The sequence below is a fragment of the Phocoena sinus genome, chromosome 20 (assembly GCF_008692025.1).
Source record: "Phocoena sinus isolate mPhoSin1 chromosome 20, mPhoSin1.pri, whole genome shotgun sequence".
NCBI lineage: Eukaryota > Metazoa > Chordata > Mammalia > Artiodactyla > Phocoenidae > Phocoena > Phocoena sinus.
The window spans coordinates 46,436,272-46,453,840 of NC_045782.1; the positions used below are offsets into that span (position 1 = coordinate 46,436,272).

Genomic DNA, 17,569 nt, shown 5'->3' on the forward strand with positions numbered 1-17,569 from the left:
GGTCTAGACCCTGACTAGAGGATACCCCCACCCTGCCTGCAGGAGAGGACGGTGGACAGAGAGGGGTGGGGCTCGGGCTCATGGCCAGAGGCAGAGGTGAGAGGCCAGGAGAAAGGCCTCCTGCGGGAGGGGCTACCACCAGAGATCCTTCCACTCATGCCAGGGCAGTGTTGGGGGGGCCAAAGGGGTGCTGCCCTCAGACTCCAAAAGAGGCTGCAGGGATCTGCTTCCTGTCCAGGAATAGGGCTTGGGACCACTTTGGGGCCCTCTTGCATCCACTGACCATAGGTGACAGTAGGGCAAGCTCCAGAAAGCACCTGCTCTTTTTTTCTTTTGTTTTAAATTTATTTATTTTTTGGCTGCGTTGGGTCTTCATTGCTGAATGTGGGCTTTCTCTAGTTGCGGCGAGCAGGGGCTACTCTTCATTGCAGTGTGTGGGCTTCTCATTGCGCTGACTTCTCTTGCTGCGGAGCACGGGCTGTAAGCACACGGGCTTCAGTAGCTGTGGCACACAGGCTCAGTAGCTGTGGCTCGCAGGCTTAGTTGCTCTGTGGCATGTGGGATCTTCCCAGACCAGGGCTCGAACCCATGTTCCCTGCATTGGCAGGCGTATTCTTAACCACTGCGCCACCAGGGAAGTCCCAAGCATCTGCTCTTTACCGGTCCCTCCTGAGCCAGGGATTCAGGCTGGAAACCAGCTCCCTGAGGCTGGAAAGTAAACAGGGAACCACAAAGAGGGGGTGGGGAGTTTGGGCTCAAAGTTCAGTGTTGACTTGCTTTCAGAGCGAGACTGCCTCAGTCCCTGCGGGCCCTCTGTCTGTCCAGTCTAAGTACTGAGGACCTCCTGGGGCTGTGCAACAGAGCCTCTGCCCTCCTGGGGGGCTGGGGCAGGGTGGGGCGCTCCCGAGCTGGGCCTGGTAACACAAAGACCAAAGACCTGACTTGTACCTAGCCCAGGTGGCCAGTAGCCTCTCGAGTGGGCCCTGGCCCCCTGCCCCTGCAGCTCTGAGACTCAGGACTCTAAATGTCAGATCCCCTGCCTTACAGAGGGACAGGCAATACTCAGACTTGTGGATGTTCTTTAGCACTGCCCTGGGGGCTGGCACAGCAGAGCCATCCATCTACCTGGCCTCCTCCAAGCTCACACCCTCACCTGACGGAGGTAAAAGACCTGTCTGGGAATCAGGCTCACCAAAGCCTCTATCCAGTAGGCAGAGACGCTAATCACGCACCGGGCTCCATCCAAGACAAGGGGGTCTCCACCTTGGCCCCAACGATACTGGGGGCCGGATCATTCTCTGTCGGGGGGGCACCCTGTGCACTGTAGGACGTTGAGAGCATCCCTGCCCTCCACCCACGAGATGCCAGTGACCCCCGATTGTGAAAACCCAACATTGCCAAATGCCCCTCCACACCCCCACCCCAGTTGAGACCCCTGGTCTCCAGCAGCCCTGCCCAAGAGAGCTCTCTGGGATGATGGAAATACTCTGTTCTGTGCTGTCCAATCCAGGCATCACTGAGCATGTAGAACGTGTCTAGTGAGACTGAGGAAGTAGGTCTTTACTTTTACTTCATTTTAATTAAGCTAAAGAGTCATGCATGGCTAGTGGCTGCCTTTGCAGCAAACGCCTGTCGGTGCTGGAATCCTAGCCCAACTCTGGCCTCCACCCCAGTCTGGCCTGTGCCTGGGAACTTGGTTGGGGGCATGAACTCACTTCCATTTCCCTCCTGGAGTGGGTCGGGGCTGCATGCCTCTACCCGATGAGTCATGGGGTTGGCACGGAGCACCCAGAGCCTGGAAGGCTGCTCGGCCAAGTCCCACGGGTACTCTGTCTGGCCAGGGCCCTGGGTGTCCCCAGCATTTCCTGGAGTTTTCCTCGGCCAGTGGCTGGGTACTAGCTGTGTGGGAAACACTCACGTGCACGTACAAGCCGCCAGAGCCGCAGACCACAGCCCCACGGTCCCCTGTGTCCACCTGGAGCCTGTCCGGGAGCTCCACAGTCCTTGTTCACTTCCCGATGGTTGGCTCATGCATTCTCAATCCCCCAGAAAAGGACTCACTGGGACAATTTTGTTAATTAAGTGGGATGATCATTAGTACTGGTGGCAAGGGGTGGGCATGGTCCTGACTGCTCCTGGATGGGAGCCGAAGGCTCCTGAGGTGGGGCCCGGCCCTGGGCTGAGGTGAGAAAAGAATCCCGGTGCACAGCCTGGAAGGCACTGTGCTTCCAGAGTTGCCCCTGGAAAGTCAGGAGCTGAGGACGCAGCTGGAGGGCTCAGGCCCAAAGCACAGGTAGAGTGGGCCTGGTCTGTGTCCCCTGAGGCAGGTCCTGCTATGGTCCCCACAGGCCCTGTGCTGGGCCTGGAATCACTCCCTAACCCCAGAGTCTCTTCCTGTTTCCACGGGGAGGCTGTTGGGAGAGAAGACATGCCTTTCAGTAACAGCAAGCAAAGTTCTAAAAGTGGGTGGGGGGTGCTGAGAGCAGGCTCTGGAGAGAACGATGGACAGAGAGGGGTGGGGCTCGGGCTCGTGGCCAGAGGCAGAGGTGAGAGGCCAGGAGAAAGGCCTCCTGCGGGAGGGGCTACCACCAGAGATCCTTCCACTCATGCCAGGGCAGGGTTGGGGGGGCCAAAGGGGTGCTGCCCTCAGACTCCAAAAGAGGCTGCAGGGATCTGCTTCCTGTCCAGGAATAGGGCTTGGGACCAACTCCTGAGAGAGTTCCCAGCTCTCAGTCCGCATGTCAGGCCCTTGGGTGGGGAGGGGTCACAGTGAATTGTGTGCAGAAGTACATTCCCACCCCTGCCAACCGACAGAAGCCCCTCCAGGTGCTCTCTCTTCCTTCAACATCTGAGGGGCCAGCTGCTTCATCTCTCTGGGCCCATGAGTGACCAATAAGCAGAGTCGCCTCCCAGCCACGATGGATGTGGGGCGTACGCAAGACAAAAACTCTTGTTTTCAGTCCTTGGGTTCGAGGAGCTATTTGTTATGAGGCTTACCCATCCCAGCCTGACTGAGACAGTCTGTACCTATTTGATCCCAAAGTATCTAGGGCTGAACGTGGGTACCTGGAAGGTGTGGGGCTGGGGACTCCAGGGTGCCCCACTCCAGGGTGGGCACCTGCTGGGCAAGAAGCACTGGCTCCCTGCAGGGGCCTAGGAGAAGGTCGGTCGGCAGGGCGGGGCATACCCAGCCCCATGGGAGAGCCCCACAGAGGGCGCTGAGGGTCCAGAAGTTTGCCCACTTTCCTTATCCTTCCTCCGGCTCCGACACTAGGGTAAAAAAGCAGGATCAGGAGATGAAGGGACCGTCCCCTCCAGCCCCTGGGAGCTGCACTTGACCTGGGCTAGTGAGAGGCTGGACCCAGGATCTCTGGAAGCTACCTACCAGGGACTTGGATTTTAATAAATGAAGAGACCAGAAACCATGGACCGCCCAGGAAACCCATCAGGCCTGGAAGGGCAGTTTTCTCAGGGCAGGCTCAGGATGGTCGGGAGAAAGCTGTAACTGCTCCCTGCCCAGGCCCCCAGGTTCAGGATGCCCAGCCACGGCCCAGCCCTCCCTGCTCCTTCCTCTCCCTACATGGGATCTCCACCCCGTGTGCTCTGCTGCTGCTCTGGAAGCCCCGCAGCACTTTGCATTCATCCCTGATGTTCCTTCCCCTTCCTGATGTTAATAAGCAGTTTTTTTCTGCTGTTATTTGAAAACAAGACACAAACTATTTTTCCCACCAAGATGCACTCCTCACCTTCCCCCCCCATAACAAGATGAAATCTACAGAAAATTGATTCCTGTTTTCTTGCCTCCTGCCCACCTATCATGAGACCTCAGGAAGGATTCTGTCCCCTGACTCCCTATCCCCAACTTCCGATCTTTTAGCGCTAGCCTACTGATAGACTTCCTGGCAGCAGCCCCTTCCATATCAAGGATCTTTATTCAACACTTACTTCCCCCAGTTCCAGAGAGATTATCACTACCTATTTTTCACTACATGTCAGCATACATGCAAGTATATGCACACAAACCACATGTATGTGCACATGTGTTTCTGGGCACACATCTGCATGTGTGTCTGTGCACAGATGTGCATGCATGTATGCACATGAACTCACAAGTGCATCTGTGCATGTGGTGTGCATATACGCACATGTGAGTGCACACATACATATGTACACGTGCACACATGCAAGCATGCACATTGTACACATCTCTGTGTGTGGGCGTGTACACATGCATACGTACAGATAGGAGGTGGGGGAAGACAGCTCACCACTGCTCTCCTGGTCCCTTTACTTCTCTGCCCTGAGAACTGGGTTCTGTCTCATTCTTGGTTACTAGGAGGCCTCTCTGGGCCCCTTCCTGGCTGGGCTCAGCGTGTCCAACTCAGGTGCCGGCACATGAGTCCAGGGAGCAGTCTAGGCTGTCCAAAGATGCTTTTCCCCAGCCTCTGCAGGCTTCGGGTCACACAAGGAGCCCAATGTCAGTCTGAATCTTTCTCCTTTGTCAGCAACCGCTTTCTCAATGAAGCTTTGAAAATCTCTTCCTTACCTGTGGGGTTTAGGAGATTTATCAGGATGGGCCCGGGCGGGGCCTGTCTTGGCCTCCTGCCTGGAGCTCTCTGGGCCTCGCATGTCTACATCCCTGGATCTTCCTGGAGATGTTCTATTATATCTGTCCAATGGTCCTGGTCACACTAACCACCTGTTGCTTTTGCTCCTTTGGGACTCCATCCACAACTGAGGTCTAAGCCTCTCATTTTTCCTGTGTGCTTTGCATCTCCTCGCATTTTCCCTCTGTGATATGAGGTGTTGCTTCTACCTGGACATCTAGGTGTTCATTGACAGCTGCCTCTCCTTCAGTTCACTGGCTGACATTTTTATAGTTCAGTTGCAGGGAGTCCTCTCTGCAAGAGAGCACACTGATGTGTGTGTGTGTGTGTGTGTGTGTGTGTGTGTGTGTGTGTTCAAGTGTATGAGCATGGGTTTCTCTGTTGGGTCAGAGGGGTGGGATGTTTGCACAGCCTCCTCTGGAAGATCTTCCTCTTTGACTCCTGGGTTGTGGTCCGTGTCCCCTTCCTTTGTCAGTTTGTTGGTGCCAGGTCTGGTGGAAGAGGATGCTGACCTCGACATCTGTGCCCACCCCCCCAGCCAGGGGTGAGGACAAAGCCATCATCCCGCCCTGGACTAGTAGCTGCTCTGGGATGGCTGCTGCCCCAGGCTGGCCCACCCGGCACCTTCCCAGCACCATCTCCACCGCACCTGTGGCCTCATCCACATTCTAGGTTACAGAGTCAAGACACAAACAAACAACCAAGACCCAGGCAGACAGCACAGTACTGTTGCAGCTGTCTGAAGCTCTTGGCACCTGGGCGAGGAAAGCAAGATAAATGGAGCCATCAGAGTCATGGAGGCCTCAAGAAAGAGCGGATGCTGACGGGAGGGGAGGGCAAGTCTTCTAGGAGGAAGGGTCCCAAGTCACCTGCTGCCAAACCATTTAGGACAGAAAGCTCTACACCAGCTGCTCCACTGCCTCTCCTCCCCTCTCTCTCTTTTTCAATCCATGGATTTTTAAAAAATTGTGTTAAAATATACATAACATACAATTGCCATTTTAACCGTTAAATGTACAGTTCGATGGCATTAAGTACATTCATGTTGTTGTGTAACCATCACCACGGTCCATCTCCAGACCCTTTTCATCTTCTTAAACGGAAACTCTGTTCCCATTAAACATTAACTCCCCAGTCCCCTCCTGCTCCCCTGGTAACTTCTCCTCGACTTTCTGTCTCCATGAATTTGCCTGCTCCAGACCTCACGTAAGTGGAATCAGTCTTTGTCCTTTTGTGACTAGCTTATTTCACTTAGTATAATGTCTGCAAGGTTCATCCATGTTTAGCACTTGTTGGAATTTCCTTACTTTTTAAAGGCTGAATAATATTCTATTGTATGTACAGGCACACTTCGCTTTATTGTGCTTTGCAGATATTGCATTTTTTACAAACTGAACATCTGTGCCCTGTGTCAAGAAAGTCTATTGGCACCAGTTTCCAAAAGCATTATTTTATTTTATTATTTTTAAAATTTTATTTATTTATTTTTGGTTGCGTTGGGTCTTCGTTGCTGCACGCGGGCTTTCTCTAGTTGTGGCGAGTGGGGGCTACTCTTCGTTGCAGTGCACGTGCTTCTCATTGCAGAGGCATCTCTTGTTGCGGAGCACGGGCTCTAGGTGCGCAGGCTTCAGCAGTTGTGGCATAAGGGCTCGGTAGTTGCAGCTCACGGGCTCTAGAGCACAGACTCAGTAGTTGTGGCACACAGGCTTAGTTGCTCCACGGCATGTGGGATCTTCCCAGACCAGGGCTTGAACCCATGTCCCCTGCATTGGCAGACAGATTCTTAACCACTGCTCCACCAGGGAAATCCCAGGATTATTTTAAAATTAAGGTACATACACTGGGTTGTTTTTTTTTTTTTTTTAAGACATAATACCTTTGCACAGTTAATAGACTATAGTATAGTGTAAACATAACTTTTTTTTTTTTGGACATGCAGCATGTGGGATCTGAGTTCCCCGACCAGGGATTGAACCCATGTCCCCTGCATTGGGAGCACGGTAAAACTTTTTTATCGAAGTATAGTTGATGTACATACTATATTTTACAAGTGTATAATATAGTGATTCACAAGTTTTAAAAGTTATACTCCGTTTGTAGTTATTATAAAATATTGCCTATATTCCCTGTGTTGTATAATATATCCTTATAGCTTATTTTATACATAATAGTTTGTACTTCTTACTCCCTTACCCCTACATTTGTATCCCCCTCCCCACTGGTAACCACTAGTTCACTCTCTATTTCTGTGAGTCTGTTTCTTTTTTGTTGTATTCACTATTTTGTTGTATCTTTTAGATTCCACATATAAGTGATATCATAGAGTATTTGTCTTTCTCTGTCTGACTTATTTCACTTAGCATGATACCCTCCAAATCATCCATGTTGTTGCAAATGGCAAGATTTAATTCTTTTTTTATGGCTGAGTGATATTCCATTTTATATATATATATATATATATATATGTGTGTGTGTGTGTGTGTATATGTGTGTATATATATATATATATATATATATATATATACCACATCTTCTTTGTCCATTCATCTGTTGATGGACACTTAGGTTACTTCCATATCTTGGCAATTGTAAATAATGCTATGAACATTGGGGTCCATGTATCTTTTTGAATTAGTGTTTTTGTATTCTTTGAATATATACCCAGGAGTGGAAATGCTGGGTCATATGGTAGTTCTATTTTTAGCTTTTTGAGAAACCTCCATACTGTTCTCCACAGTGGCTGCACCAATTTACATTCCCACCAACAGTGTACAGGGGTTCCCTTTTCTCCACATCTTCATCAATATTTGTTTTTTTGTTTGTTTTCTAAATTTTTTATTTATTATTTTTTTTAATTTTATTTATTTTTTGGCTGTGTTGGGTCTTTGTTGCTGTGTCAAGGCTTTCTCTAGTTGCGGCGAGCAGGGGCTACTACTCTTGCGGTGCGCGGGCTTCTCATTGCGGTGGCTCCTCGTGTTGCGGTGGCTCCTCGTGTTGCAGAGCACAGGCTCTAGGCACGCGGACTCAGTAGTTGTGGCTTGTGGGCTCTAGAGCGCAGTCTCAGTAGTTGTGGCGCATGGGCTTATTTGCTCTGCGGTATGTGGGATCTTCCTGGATCAGGGATTGAACCCGTGTCCCCTGCATTGGCAGGTGGATTCTTAACCACTGCGTCACCAGGGAAGTCCCTGTTGGCTTTTGCTAAAATCATAGAGTATTTGAAATTGTGGGTGCCCTGGAAAATCTAGAATGGGATAGCCTCTCTGGGCCTATTTCTGCATCTCACAATGATGTACTGATGATCTCTAAGGGAACAATGCAAGTTAGCATCCCTATGGTTTGTCAACATGTAGCAGGAGCAGAAAGGAGGAGACTCACCCCCTGGGTGCTCACGTGGGAGCCAGCTGGGGATGGTAGTCACGGGGGGGCGACCTTCCCTCCAGGGAGTGAGCCTGGGCCACAAAGCCCCTCCTTGGTGACCCTGGGCTGCCCCAAGCTCTGGGCAAGGGGAAGCCACAGGTAGACACAATTTGCAAATGACCCGGGCCCCTGACCCATTAATTGGCTCTTGCCAGTGACCTGTGACCTGGGGCAGAAAAAGAACAAGTGACCAGGACCAGCCAGTAGCTGAAGGATGCACAGCAGGGGTCAGGGGAGCTCAGGGGCAAAAACTACTGGAAGCCAGAGTAGCCAGCCAGAGGAGGAAGGAGAGCAGAGGGAGTGGCTGTGAGGTGTGGGGTCACCATGAGACACCGCAGCCAGGGGACCCACAGCAGCTCCCACCCCCTGCCCAGCACCAGGTCAGGTGTCCTTCCAAGGACATGGGCACATGTACATGCCTCTTGTTTCTGGAGATTGGAGTGTGCATCTATCCCTCTCCCCCAAAGAGTCTGACAACCCTTGGAGGGTTGAGGTGAGGTCGGGATGGGAGAAGGGAGGTGTGTGCTCTCAGGGGACAGGAATATGCAAACCTCTGCAGCCTGATGCCAGCTCTGGCCTGACCTCAGAAAGCACAAGGGCTTCGTTCATGCACGGGGCGTTCGGGCATAGGTGTGGGGTACGGGCTTCTTTTTGGGGTGATGAGAATGTAAAATTGACTGTGACGGGCTTCCCTGGTGGCGCAGTGGTTGAGAGTCCGCCTGCCGATGCAGGGGACGCGGGTTCGTGCCCCGGTCCGGGAGGATCCCACATGCCGCGGAGCGGCTGGGCCCGTGAGCCATGGCCGCTGAGCCTGCGCGTCCGGAGCCTGTGCTCCGCAACAGGAGAGGCCACAACATTGAGAGGCCCGCGTAACGCAAAAAAAAAAAAAAAAAATTGACTGTGACAATGGCTGCTATATACTAAAAACCATTGAACTGTACGCTCTAAATGGGTGAATGTGTGGTTTGTGAACTCTGTCTTTATAAAGCCAACTCACACAGGCACACAATCACACACGGCACAAGCCCAGGAATCTCTGCACACCAGGACACCACACGGTCTCAGCTTGCTCCTTTGCGCTCTGCTTTCACATGAGGGCAGAGGACAAGGCCTGGGCATCCCCTCCCCTCTGAAGCTTCCTCACCCGCCCAGGAGGTCAGGGAGGTCTGGGTTGAAGCAAAGGGGACATGTATTTGGAACTGCATTAAAACCGTGATGCCAGGTGGAGTGGGGATGGTCTGTGGAGAGAGATGTGGGACCCTGACAGCAATGCACAAGGGATGGAAAGAGGTAGCAGGGACCGGCTGGGAGTCCAGATAATGGGGAGGGGCCTGCAGGGACGGGATTGGGTGAAAGGCCTCCAGCCCTCCAGCCCTCCAGCCCCCACCCCACAGGCTTTTGGTTAAGACTTCTGTGGTTTCAGATTAAAATAAAAAGACCCTGGGCAGGGGTGTATAGGCCCCCAGCCCAGTTGGGGCATCCTAAGTTGTGATGTGAGTTTTGAGGGGAGCTGGCACAAGCCAGTGTCCCTGCTGGAAGCAGAATCATGAGCCTTGGAGGGGGCGGTGAAACCCACCCTGGCTGCAAAGGCGGGGCTCTGAGCCTGGCAGTTCTGCTTGGAAATGGCCTGGGCTAGGAGCTGGGAGTTCATCCATGTGAGTCATTCATGAAGCCAGTGTTTACTGAGTGCCTACTATGTGCCAAGGCGCAGGCTGGTGTCAGCTTGGAGTCAGTGTGAACCAGGACACTAATGAGGCCATTTCCAACAAAAAGAACACTCACCTATGTGGGAGTCTTCATGCCACATGCCAGCCTTCTGGCCACGTTATTCCTGGTCCTAACACCATGCTCCAAGGGCAGGTCTAAGACACTGACTTTCACCTTCTCAAGGTCACACAAGAGCAGGGCTAGAGAGCAAAACGTGAGCACAGAGAGGATTGCAATTCTGGAGAGTGTACCAGGACCCCACTCCTGCGGCCAGAAGTGGGGAAGCAGCTGTCACAGTTACAGCCTCTACAAGCCCTAGCCCTGCAAGGGTGCTTCACAAATGGGAAACTGAGGCACACACAAGGGATGACTATGTGATTATCCTGACCAATTCTGAGGAAAAAAAAAAGAAGCAGGCAGAACCCTGGGACTTGGGGGTAGCCCAAAGAGTTGCAGCTTCTTTCTGAGAAAGGACATCGAGGCCCCAGTAGGGGACTGCTGACCAGCGATCAGCCCAGGACAGCTAAGGAAGTCTCCAGTCCAGTATTTCCAGGGAGCTGGTGCCAAGCCCCTTTCTGTTTCCAGTCCTCCACTCATGGCTTTCTCTTGTGGGGAAACTGGACACTTAGCATATTCTGCCAGCAAGGCTAGTTTACTAGTTTGGCAAAATCTTCCCAACACCCTAAGACTGAGAAACTAGAGCTAACCACTGTGCATGGACATGGGGTGCTCCTAATTGCCCACCACTCATTAGCAGCTGATCACGGTTTGCCTTGCAGCCTCTCCTTCTGTCTTCACACTGCTATGTAATGCTCCAGGAATTGATGCCCGCTCCCCCAAACTGACCTCCAACTATTTTCAAAACAGGGGCTGCACTACTGAGGCCTGAGTAGTGGAGAGGGAAGACTTGTGAATGGAGAGACCAGGCACTTTCCCTCCTCTGCACCAGGGAAGATGATACTGAATGGCGGCCCTGGCAGCTAATCTCACCCACACCTCTGTGTAACCCCTGTGCTCAGAGCAGTATGTTTGTTAGCTGTCCAAAAATATGTATTAACAGCCTGTTTTATGGTTCTTTCTTTTTGGCTGGGGTGGGAGATAGGCCTAGAGAAGCACCGACACGAAAGTCATCTTCTGTGTTCAGGCACCTCTCTGAAGACCCAACACAGACTAGATGAAAACATTGATCCAGTCTCCAGGCAATGGAACTGGAGAGGCAGGCAATGTAGACCTCACCCTCTGAAACGTGGTAGTGTCACCCTCATCCTTCAGTCTGGCACCAGGCCCTAGGACGGCCTCTTCCCTTCAGTCCTAGGCTTGAGAGTGCTGTAGGCCCGGGACTTAGCTCATAGGGTGGGAAGGGAACCGCACAGTGCAGGTCTCGGCCAGCCCAAGAGACCTGTGCACACTTGTGTCCCCTGTAGCCTGGCCTGTGTCACTTCCCACAGGCGCCGGTGCAGGGAGGGCGGCCCCCTCTTGGAGAGTCCCGAATGTGCGGGTCTGGGGCCTGGAGGGACAAGCTCTCTCCTCTCTCCCTCCAGCAAAGGGTACTGCCTGTATGCTTGTCCCAGGCCTGTCGCGAGGAGACGCTGGCTTCCCAGACACCTGCGGGAACAAACGAAGACCCTGCGAGAGCACGTGGGTCCTGCATGCGGAAGGGGGCCAAGCAGGGGGCTATCGGCCCGGGACTGCTGCGGGGAACAGGGGGCAAGGAGAGAAGGAGGTCTGACCTGGCCTGGACGTCCGAGGGTCGCGAGGATGAAAGAGAACGCTGGGCTGCAGAGCGGGGGCCGGGGGGCCGGGGGGCGGGGGCGGGAGCGAGGGCCGGGGGTCGGGGGGGGGGGCCCGGCCCCACCCGCCCCGCCCTGCCGTGCCCTGCCCTGCTCGGCCCCGCCCTGCCCCGCCCCTCCCCAGCCTGTCTTTCGAGGCCCCGGCCCCGCCCTAGCCCCGCCCCTAGAGCTGTGAGGTCCCGCCGCCGGCCAGTTGCCGAAAACCGCGGCCCCGCCCCTCGGTCAGCGCGGCCCCGCCCTACCGGGTTGCTAGGGGAAGTGACGTCACAGCGCGATGGCGGTGGCTCCTTCCGGCAGCTGAAGGGGGTTTAGGGCCCGGGAGATCCGAGTCCATCCGCGGCGGGGAGAGGGCAAGCGGAGGTGGGCAGGGGCCGGAGCAGGGGCGGGCGGCGCTCGGACTGTCCCATCCGTCCCGTATTGATGGCGTTGGGACCGGCGGGGCGGCTGGAAAGCGATGGTGAAAGCGGGGCCGTGAGGGGGGCGGAGCCGGCAGCCGGGACCCGCAGTAGCGGCAGCAGCGGCGCCGCCTCCCCGAGCTCAGACCCAGGAAGCGGCCGGGAGGGCAGGAGTGAACAGGTCGCGCCGCCGCCACCGCCATGGAGCTCAGAGTTGGGAACAGGTACCGGTTGGGCCGGAAGATCGGCAGGCGGCTTCCTTCGGAGACATCTATCTCGGTGAGGCGCCCTTCCCCGCGGATGGGCAGCCCCAAACCGGCGTCCCCCGGCCCCGGTTCCGCTCCGGCCCCCTCCCCGGCGACCCCGCCCCCGGCGGCCCCAACCCAAGCCCCCGCCCCCGGGCATCCCCTCCGGCCCGTGGCGGTAAGCCGCGTCCCCGTCGGTTCGGGCCTCCCAGTTCCCCAGGCAGGAACTTGCGGCCTTTCCGACCCGCGCCCTCGAGGGCACCTGACCAACGTGCGCTCGCGGCCTTTGGGGAGCGACCGGGAGCCTCGGTTAGGCCCTCGCTACCCGCTCGGCCCCGCCCGCCTTGTGTCCGCTCCCGGTGTCCCTCCACGCAGACAAAGGGCCGTCGGTGAGTGCGGCCCCCGCGTCCTGCGCGCGGTGCGGTGGGCACGAGTAGAGTCCGGGGCTGGCCGAGGCTGCTTCGGCGCTCCTCGCGACGATGCAGCCCCGGCTGACCAGCCCCTCCTGGCCCGGGGTCTGGGCCGTGGACCGCAGGTGGCGCTCAGGGCCGCCTGGGGGCCAGTAGAGTGGTCGTTGAGAACATGTTGCGCATCCAAGTTCTGTACTAAGTACCTCGGCTTAACGAGAATGACATTCAGGTGATCGGGACGAAGTCCAGCGCTAGGGTGTTGGAGAATTAGAGGCAAATAAAGTGGTAAAGATCTGCTCATGAGCTTGTCCTTTGCTATGAAATTCTCCTGGTAGACTGGAAAAAAAGGGGATTAGAATGTTTTGGATTGTTTCAGATTTACAGTGAAAGAATGCACGTGTGTGATAAAAGGTTGCTTGAGTCTTAAAGTTGGAAGTTTTTAAAATATAAGCGTTTCTCAGAGAAATGTGTGTAAGTTACTCCTACCCCCGCATTTGGGGACATCCGCCTGGCCCGCAATGCATGTGCAGAGGGACTGTCATTGTGCAAGTTTGGGGGTGAACATGCTCTGCTTGCGCAGCCCGCTCTGGTGTTTCTTGTTTGGCTGGTGTACTTGGTCAGGGAGGGTCAGGAATAGATTTGTATGTCAGTAATGCTTTGGTTATGCCTTTCAGATGGTCCCAAGTGTGTGTGCTCACCGCCCCATCCTTGCCTCTTGTTACCTGGAGAGGATGCACGACCTCCTGGGCTAACAGCGTAAGAGGATCCACACTTAGGGTAGTTCATAACTGCTTTTTGGTACCTTTACCCTACAGTTTAATCCTGTCACATCAGTATGTGCTTTACTGCCCTGCTGAGTAAAACACACTTTAGAGATACCTTGCATTTTACTATTAAATATTTATGTCCAGTAGTCAGCAGTTGCCTTCTCAGCAGTGTTTGGGAGGCGAAGTGCTGGGTAAATGCAAGCCTGTTTGCCTTATTTATAGAACAATAGATTTTGGCACAAAGTTTTAACTTAGGATCTAGGAGTTGTACTGAAAAACCAATCTATTAGCCACCGTTACACAGATATGAAAAAGTAGATATTTGTGAACCTTTTTGTTCTCTGGTCTGAAACCTTGCCAGACAGGTTTTCTGCTTTCCGAAGCTGCGTTCAGACAACCAAATCGTGAACTGTTGTCACCAAGTCATTCAACAAAGAAGTTGAGAGTTTTGTGGGAGACCCTGAAAGCTTATTCACAACTGTGTCCTTTGGGCCTCACCTTGTGCTCGGGCACACCAGTGGCGCTTGATCCAGCCAGACACCGGCTGACCGGTCCCAGAGGGGTTTGTCCTCAGTTTCCTCCTTCATGTTATCCTAAAACGGATAGACTGTGGCTTCTCGCGCCTAGTTATGAGTACCCACATGGCCCACCCACTGGAGTACACTTAGAGTTACTTGTGTGGGGTTTGGGTACAACTGATTTGGCTTTGACTCTTGGCCCATGTGGTGGTCCCTTCAGGCTACATGCTACCCCACTGAGGAAATGTGAAGTGGTCTTGTTAGACTGATGTGACTGGAAAGGTGGGTCAGAGGCAGCTCACTATATACTGAAGTTAAGGGTCACAGGTGACCAACCCAAAGACCATGGGATGGATTGAGTCTTCTGTACCATGCTTTTTTTCTATTTGTTAGGCCACTAGTCGTTAGTTGAGGAATTCGGTCCTCATCTTAAAAATCGTTATGTTCTACGTATTCTAGCGTGACAGCAGTTAAAGTCGTTCCTACTGCTGTCATTTTGCTATAGGTCAGAATGCTCTTAACTCCTCCTTTTTCACCTTCGTTTAAATGTGGGGTTTGGGGTCTTGGGTTTCCACCTGGGACTTTCTAGTGCTTTCAGACGTTTGAAGCTGGGGGTGGGGGTGGGGGGGAAGAGAGAGCTGTCCTTCAGCTTGCCGAGTACCTTATGGACCAAGAAGGCCCAGTGCTAGCCTCCCTGCTGTGCTGACATGAGCATGTGGCAGTGTGTCCTGCAGGTTATTCCAATCCTTCCCAAACGGCGTGAGCCCCCTGTTCTCATGGAGTTCTGTTCTTGTCCCATGTCTGTCTTCTATAGGTGGTGGCAGCACCTCGGACCCTCCTCCCTGCCCCCCATTCATGATTGGTAGAATGGTGGTTTTCTCCTGCTAGCTGTTGGCATTTGTACTTGATCCTGTTGCTCTGTCAGGTTATCAGAGGATGGCCTCATCTGTCCAGCTGTTACCCAGGTGGAGTGTGTGGTTTGGCTTCATCACATACACAAATGCTTTTGGGGAGCTAAAGCTTAGTAACCTCTTCATATTTTTGATTTTCATGTTTTTCCCCTCACTGACTTTCATTTCTCTTCAGTGGCACCTAGCAGGGTGTCTGGCACACAGTAGGGGTTCCAAAATGGTGGCTGGCTGGTCAGGAGAGGAAAGCAGTTGCCTGTATGCAGCTTTCGTAGTCACGTTCCTGTGTCCTTTAGGGTGATGGCTTGAGTGTTTCTAGATACCGCATCAGCTCTCAGTGGTTGCCCTGCGAGAGTGCCCTTTGCCCTGCTGTTCAGAGGCCTCTCCCTGTTTCTTTGTCGATAAAACAGTCATCAATGGGAGTTACCTTTTTGTCCCAGGACAGGGTCAGTCTTGGAGTTAAGTTCATTTATCATCTGCCTTTGCTCAACTTGAGGGGCATAATTTTGTTTTCCTAGGACCAGCATTAATCTGTGTCTAAACATAGGCTAACATCTTCATCTAGTGAGGGGGAACTCCTGTCTGGCACTGGAGCTGCACAAAAGAGCTGAGGTTGTTGGGTGATAAAAGACCTCACTATAAACAGACACTGAGTAAACGTGATGTGCCACTTGGTTTTGACTTGCTCTGAATCTGGAACCCAGAGCTCAATAGTATCTTTCAGATTTTTGTTCCCCATCTAGAAGTACTTCTAAAAATTACCTGTTGTGAAGGACCAGGTTTTGTAATTTCCATTCTGTGGCAGATCAGCACTTTTGTAAAATAGGATTAAAATGTTGCAGCAATGGCATGTTGCTATCAGAGCTGCGGGGTGCTTCCTCGCTGTCCTGTATTTGTCCCCTTGTGGATTGGTGGTAGTTTGAGGACAAGACTTGGAGCAGCACTGCCAGTAGAGCACAGGGGCTGCTGTCAGCCAGGGAGGTGGGACAGGACTGCAGGGCTACAGTGGTGGACCACCTCAGTTTTGCTCAGTGGTCTCTTATGTTTGGTTCCCATGGAATACCCAGAACTTGAAGTGCTGCTGCTTCACCCAGTGGTGAAGACCTCTCAGAGGAGGCAGCCTGCGTGTGTGCTGCCCTCAAGTCTGTTTGGTAGAGAACCCAGACTCTCCTCTTTGAGTCATCAGACTCAGGGCAACCTTCACAACTGTGATGCTGTAGAGGGCAGGTGTGATCCTGGGGGAGGCCAGCTCTGTTGCTGGTGTGATCCTGGGGGAGGTGGGCTCTGTTGCTGGTGTGATCTTAGGAGAAGTGGTCTGTGTTTCCAGGTGTGATCTTAGGGGAAGGTTGGCTCTGTTGCTGGTGTGATCTTAGGGAATGTTGGCTCTGTTGCTGGCGTGATCCTGGGGGAGGCTGGCTCCATCTGCTGGTGTGATCCGGGGAGGGGGGGAGGCTGGAATTCATATTGTGTTCCAGAGTTGCCTGTGGTCATTTGTCCCCAAGACTGTCAGTATTGCAGGGTGACTTAGATGTTAGCTTTACCAGCCACAGTACAGTGGAGCCAGCAGTGTCCTCAGCCTTCCTGAAGGCGCTAGTTCAGTAGGTAGCCTGCGTGGGCCCAGGCTGTGTTGTCACTGAGAACCTGCCTTCTGGCAAAGGTGACAGGGCTGACATAGTTGGAGGAGCAAGAGTGCTATCATCAGAGGCTTCTCTGCTCCTGCTTTGGGGTGGGGGGAGTTGCTGATGTAACTAGTAAGGTGAGTCATCTGTTCCTCATGGGCTGGTGAGTTCAGTTCAGAGTGCCAGGTCCTCACAGGAACTCAGAGTTCATTTTTCGTTTGCACAGTACGTTTTACAATGAAGTAATTTCTCTCGTAGCTAGATAGATTATCCTAGCCTCAGGGAGGAATAACAAAATGTATTACCTGTCTGTCTTCTGAGTGCCCAGGAGTCTTCGTGGAATGGTAAATGGAGTTCTTACATTTAGAATGGTCACTGGCAGTGATCAGATTGTGGTTATTCCCATGGAACCCCAGCATTGGTGACCGGTTTTGGATCCAGGCCCACTAGAAGCAGCCGCATCTCAAGCAGCCGCATCTCAAGCAGCCGTCTGAGCAGACTAGAGGAGAAAGCTTCTCTGTCCTTCCTGGGCAGCTACTGGGTTCATGAATATCAGCAGACAGCTCTCCTGCAGGTCATCACTGTTCTAATGCTTGCAGACCTTACTCTGCCTTTTATCCGGGAGTCTTAACATTCTCTGTAACCAGTAACCCATTCATCCCACAACTCCCTCATGAAACAGACTGCTGGTCTCCCTGCTGAACTCAAATGGTGAGGGAATCTGAGTTGCCAGGGACTGGCAACATTGCTTTGCCCAGCAGGATGGGTCTGGGTTCTGTCTGGGCTGCTGGAGCCAGTGTTAATTCCTTCACGAATAACCATACTACTGGGAAGGATTAAAGTGCTTTATACTTAGAAGGAACTGGTGAGGAAAGCAGGGGGAGAGCTAGGTATGTGCTTTCTAAAGACTGCTTTTCCCATTCTCTCCAGTGAATGCTCCTTGAGGGAGGGCTTGTAGCATAGCTTTGGGTCAGATTGGAACTCAGGAGCATGCGTGTGTGAAGCCTGAAGGGGTAGTGGTTGTCACATTTGCAGGTCCATATTGTAGTAAAGAAGAGGACGGCATCTTGAGGTTAAAACTCTAATCTTTAATCACGATCTGGTGACCAGGAGGTGTGAGCAGATGTATTGCCGGTTTTAGCACAAAACTAGCAAAAGGTGAGTGACAAGTACACTTTGCATAGAT

At 53.0% G+C, this 17,569-nt stretch overlaps 1 protein-coding gene and 1 long non-coding RNA gene across 3 annotated transcripts in view; one reads left to right on the forward strand and one right to left on the reverse strand.

Annotated features, from left to right (window-relative positions):
- Positions 1-6,044: 6,044 nt before the first annotated feature.
- On the reverse strand, positions 6,045-11,578 carry LOC116745349. Of its 2 annotated transcripts, XR_004347397.1 has the most exons (4): positions 11,462-11,578; positions 10,968-11,336; positions 9,807-9,931; positions 6,045-6,370 (listed from the first exon to the last, which is right to left on the reverse strand). It is a non-coding gene; the product is annotated as an uncharacterized LOC116745349 (long non-coding RNA). The 2 variants fall into 2 exon arrangements; XR_004347396.1 differs by lacking the exon at positions 11,462-11,578 and having other exon boundaries at positions 10,968-11,455.
- A 393-nt stretch (positions 11,579-11,971) lies between these two features.
- CSNK1D (casein kinase 1 delta) overlaps positions 11,972-17,569 on the forward strand; it is a 34,440-nt gene continuing 28,842 nt past the window's right edge. Inside the window, 2 exon segments of the mRNA XM_032616009.1 lie at positions 11,972-12,165; positions 12,168-12,195. Of these exon segments, the coding sequence (XP_032471900.1) occupies positions 12,118-12,165; positions 12,168-12,195 (76 nt within the window). The 5' untranslated portion in view covers positions 11,972-12,117.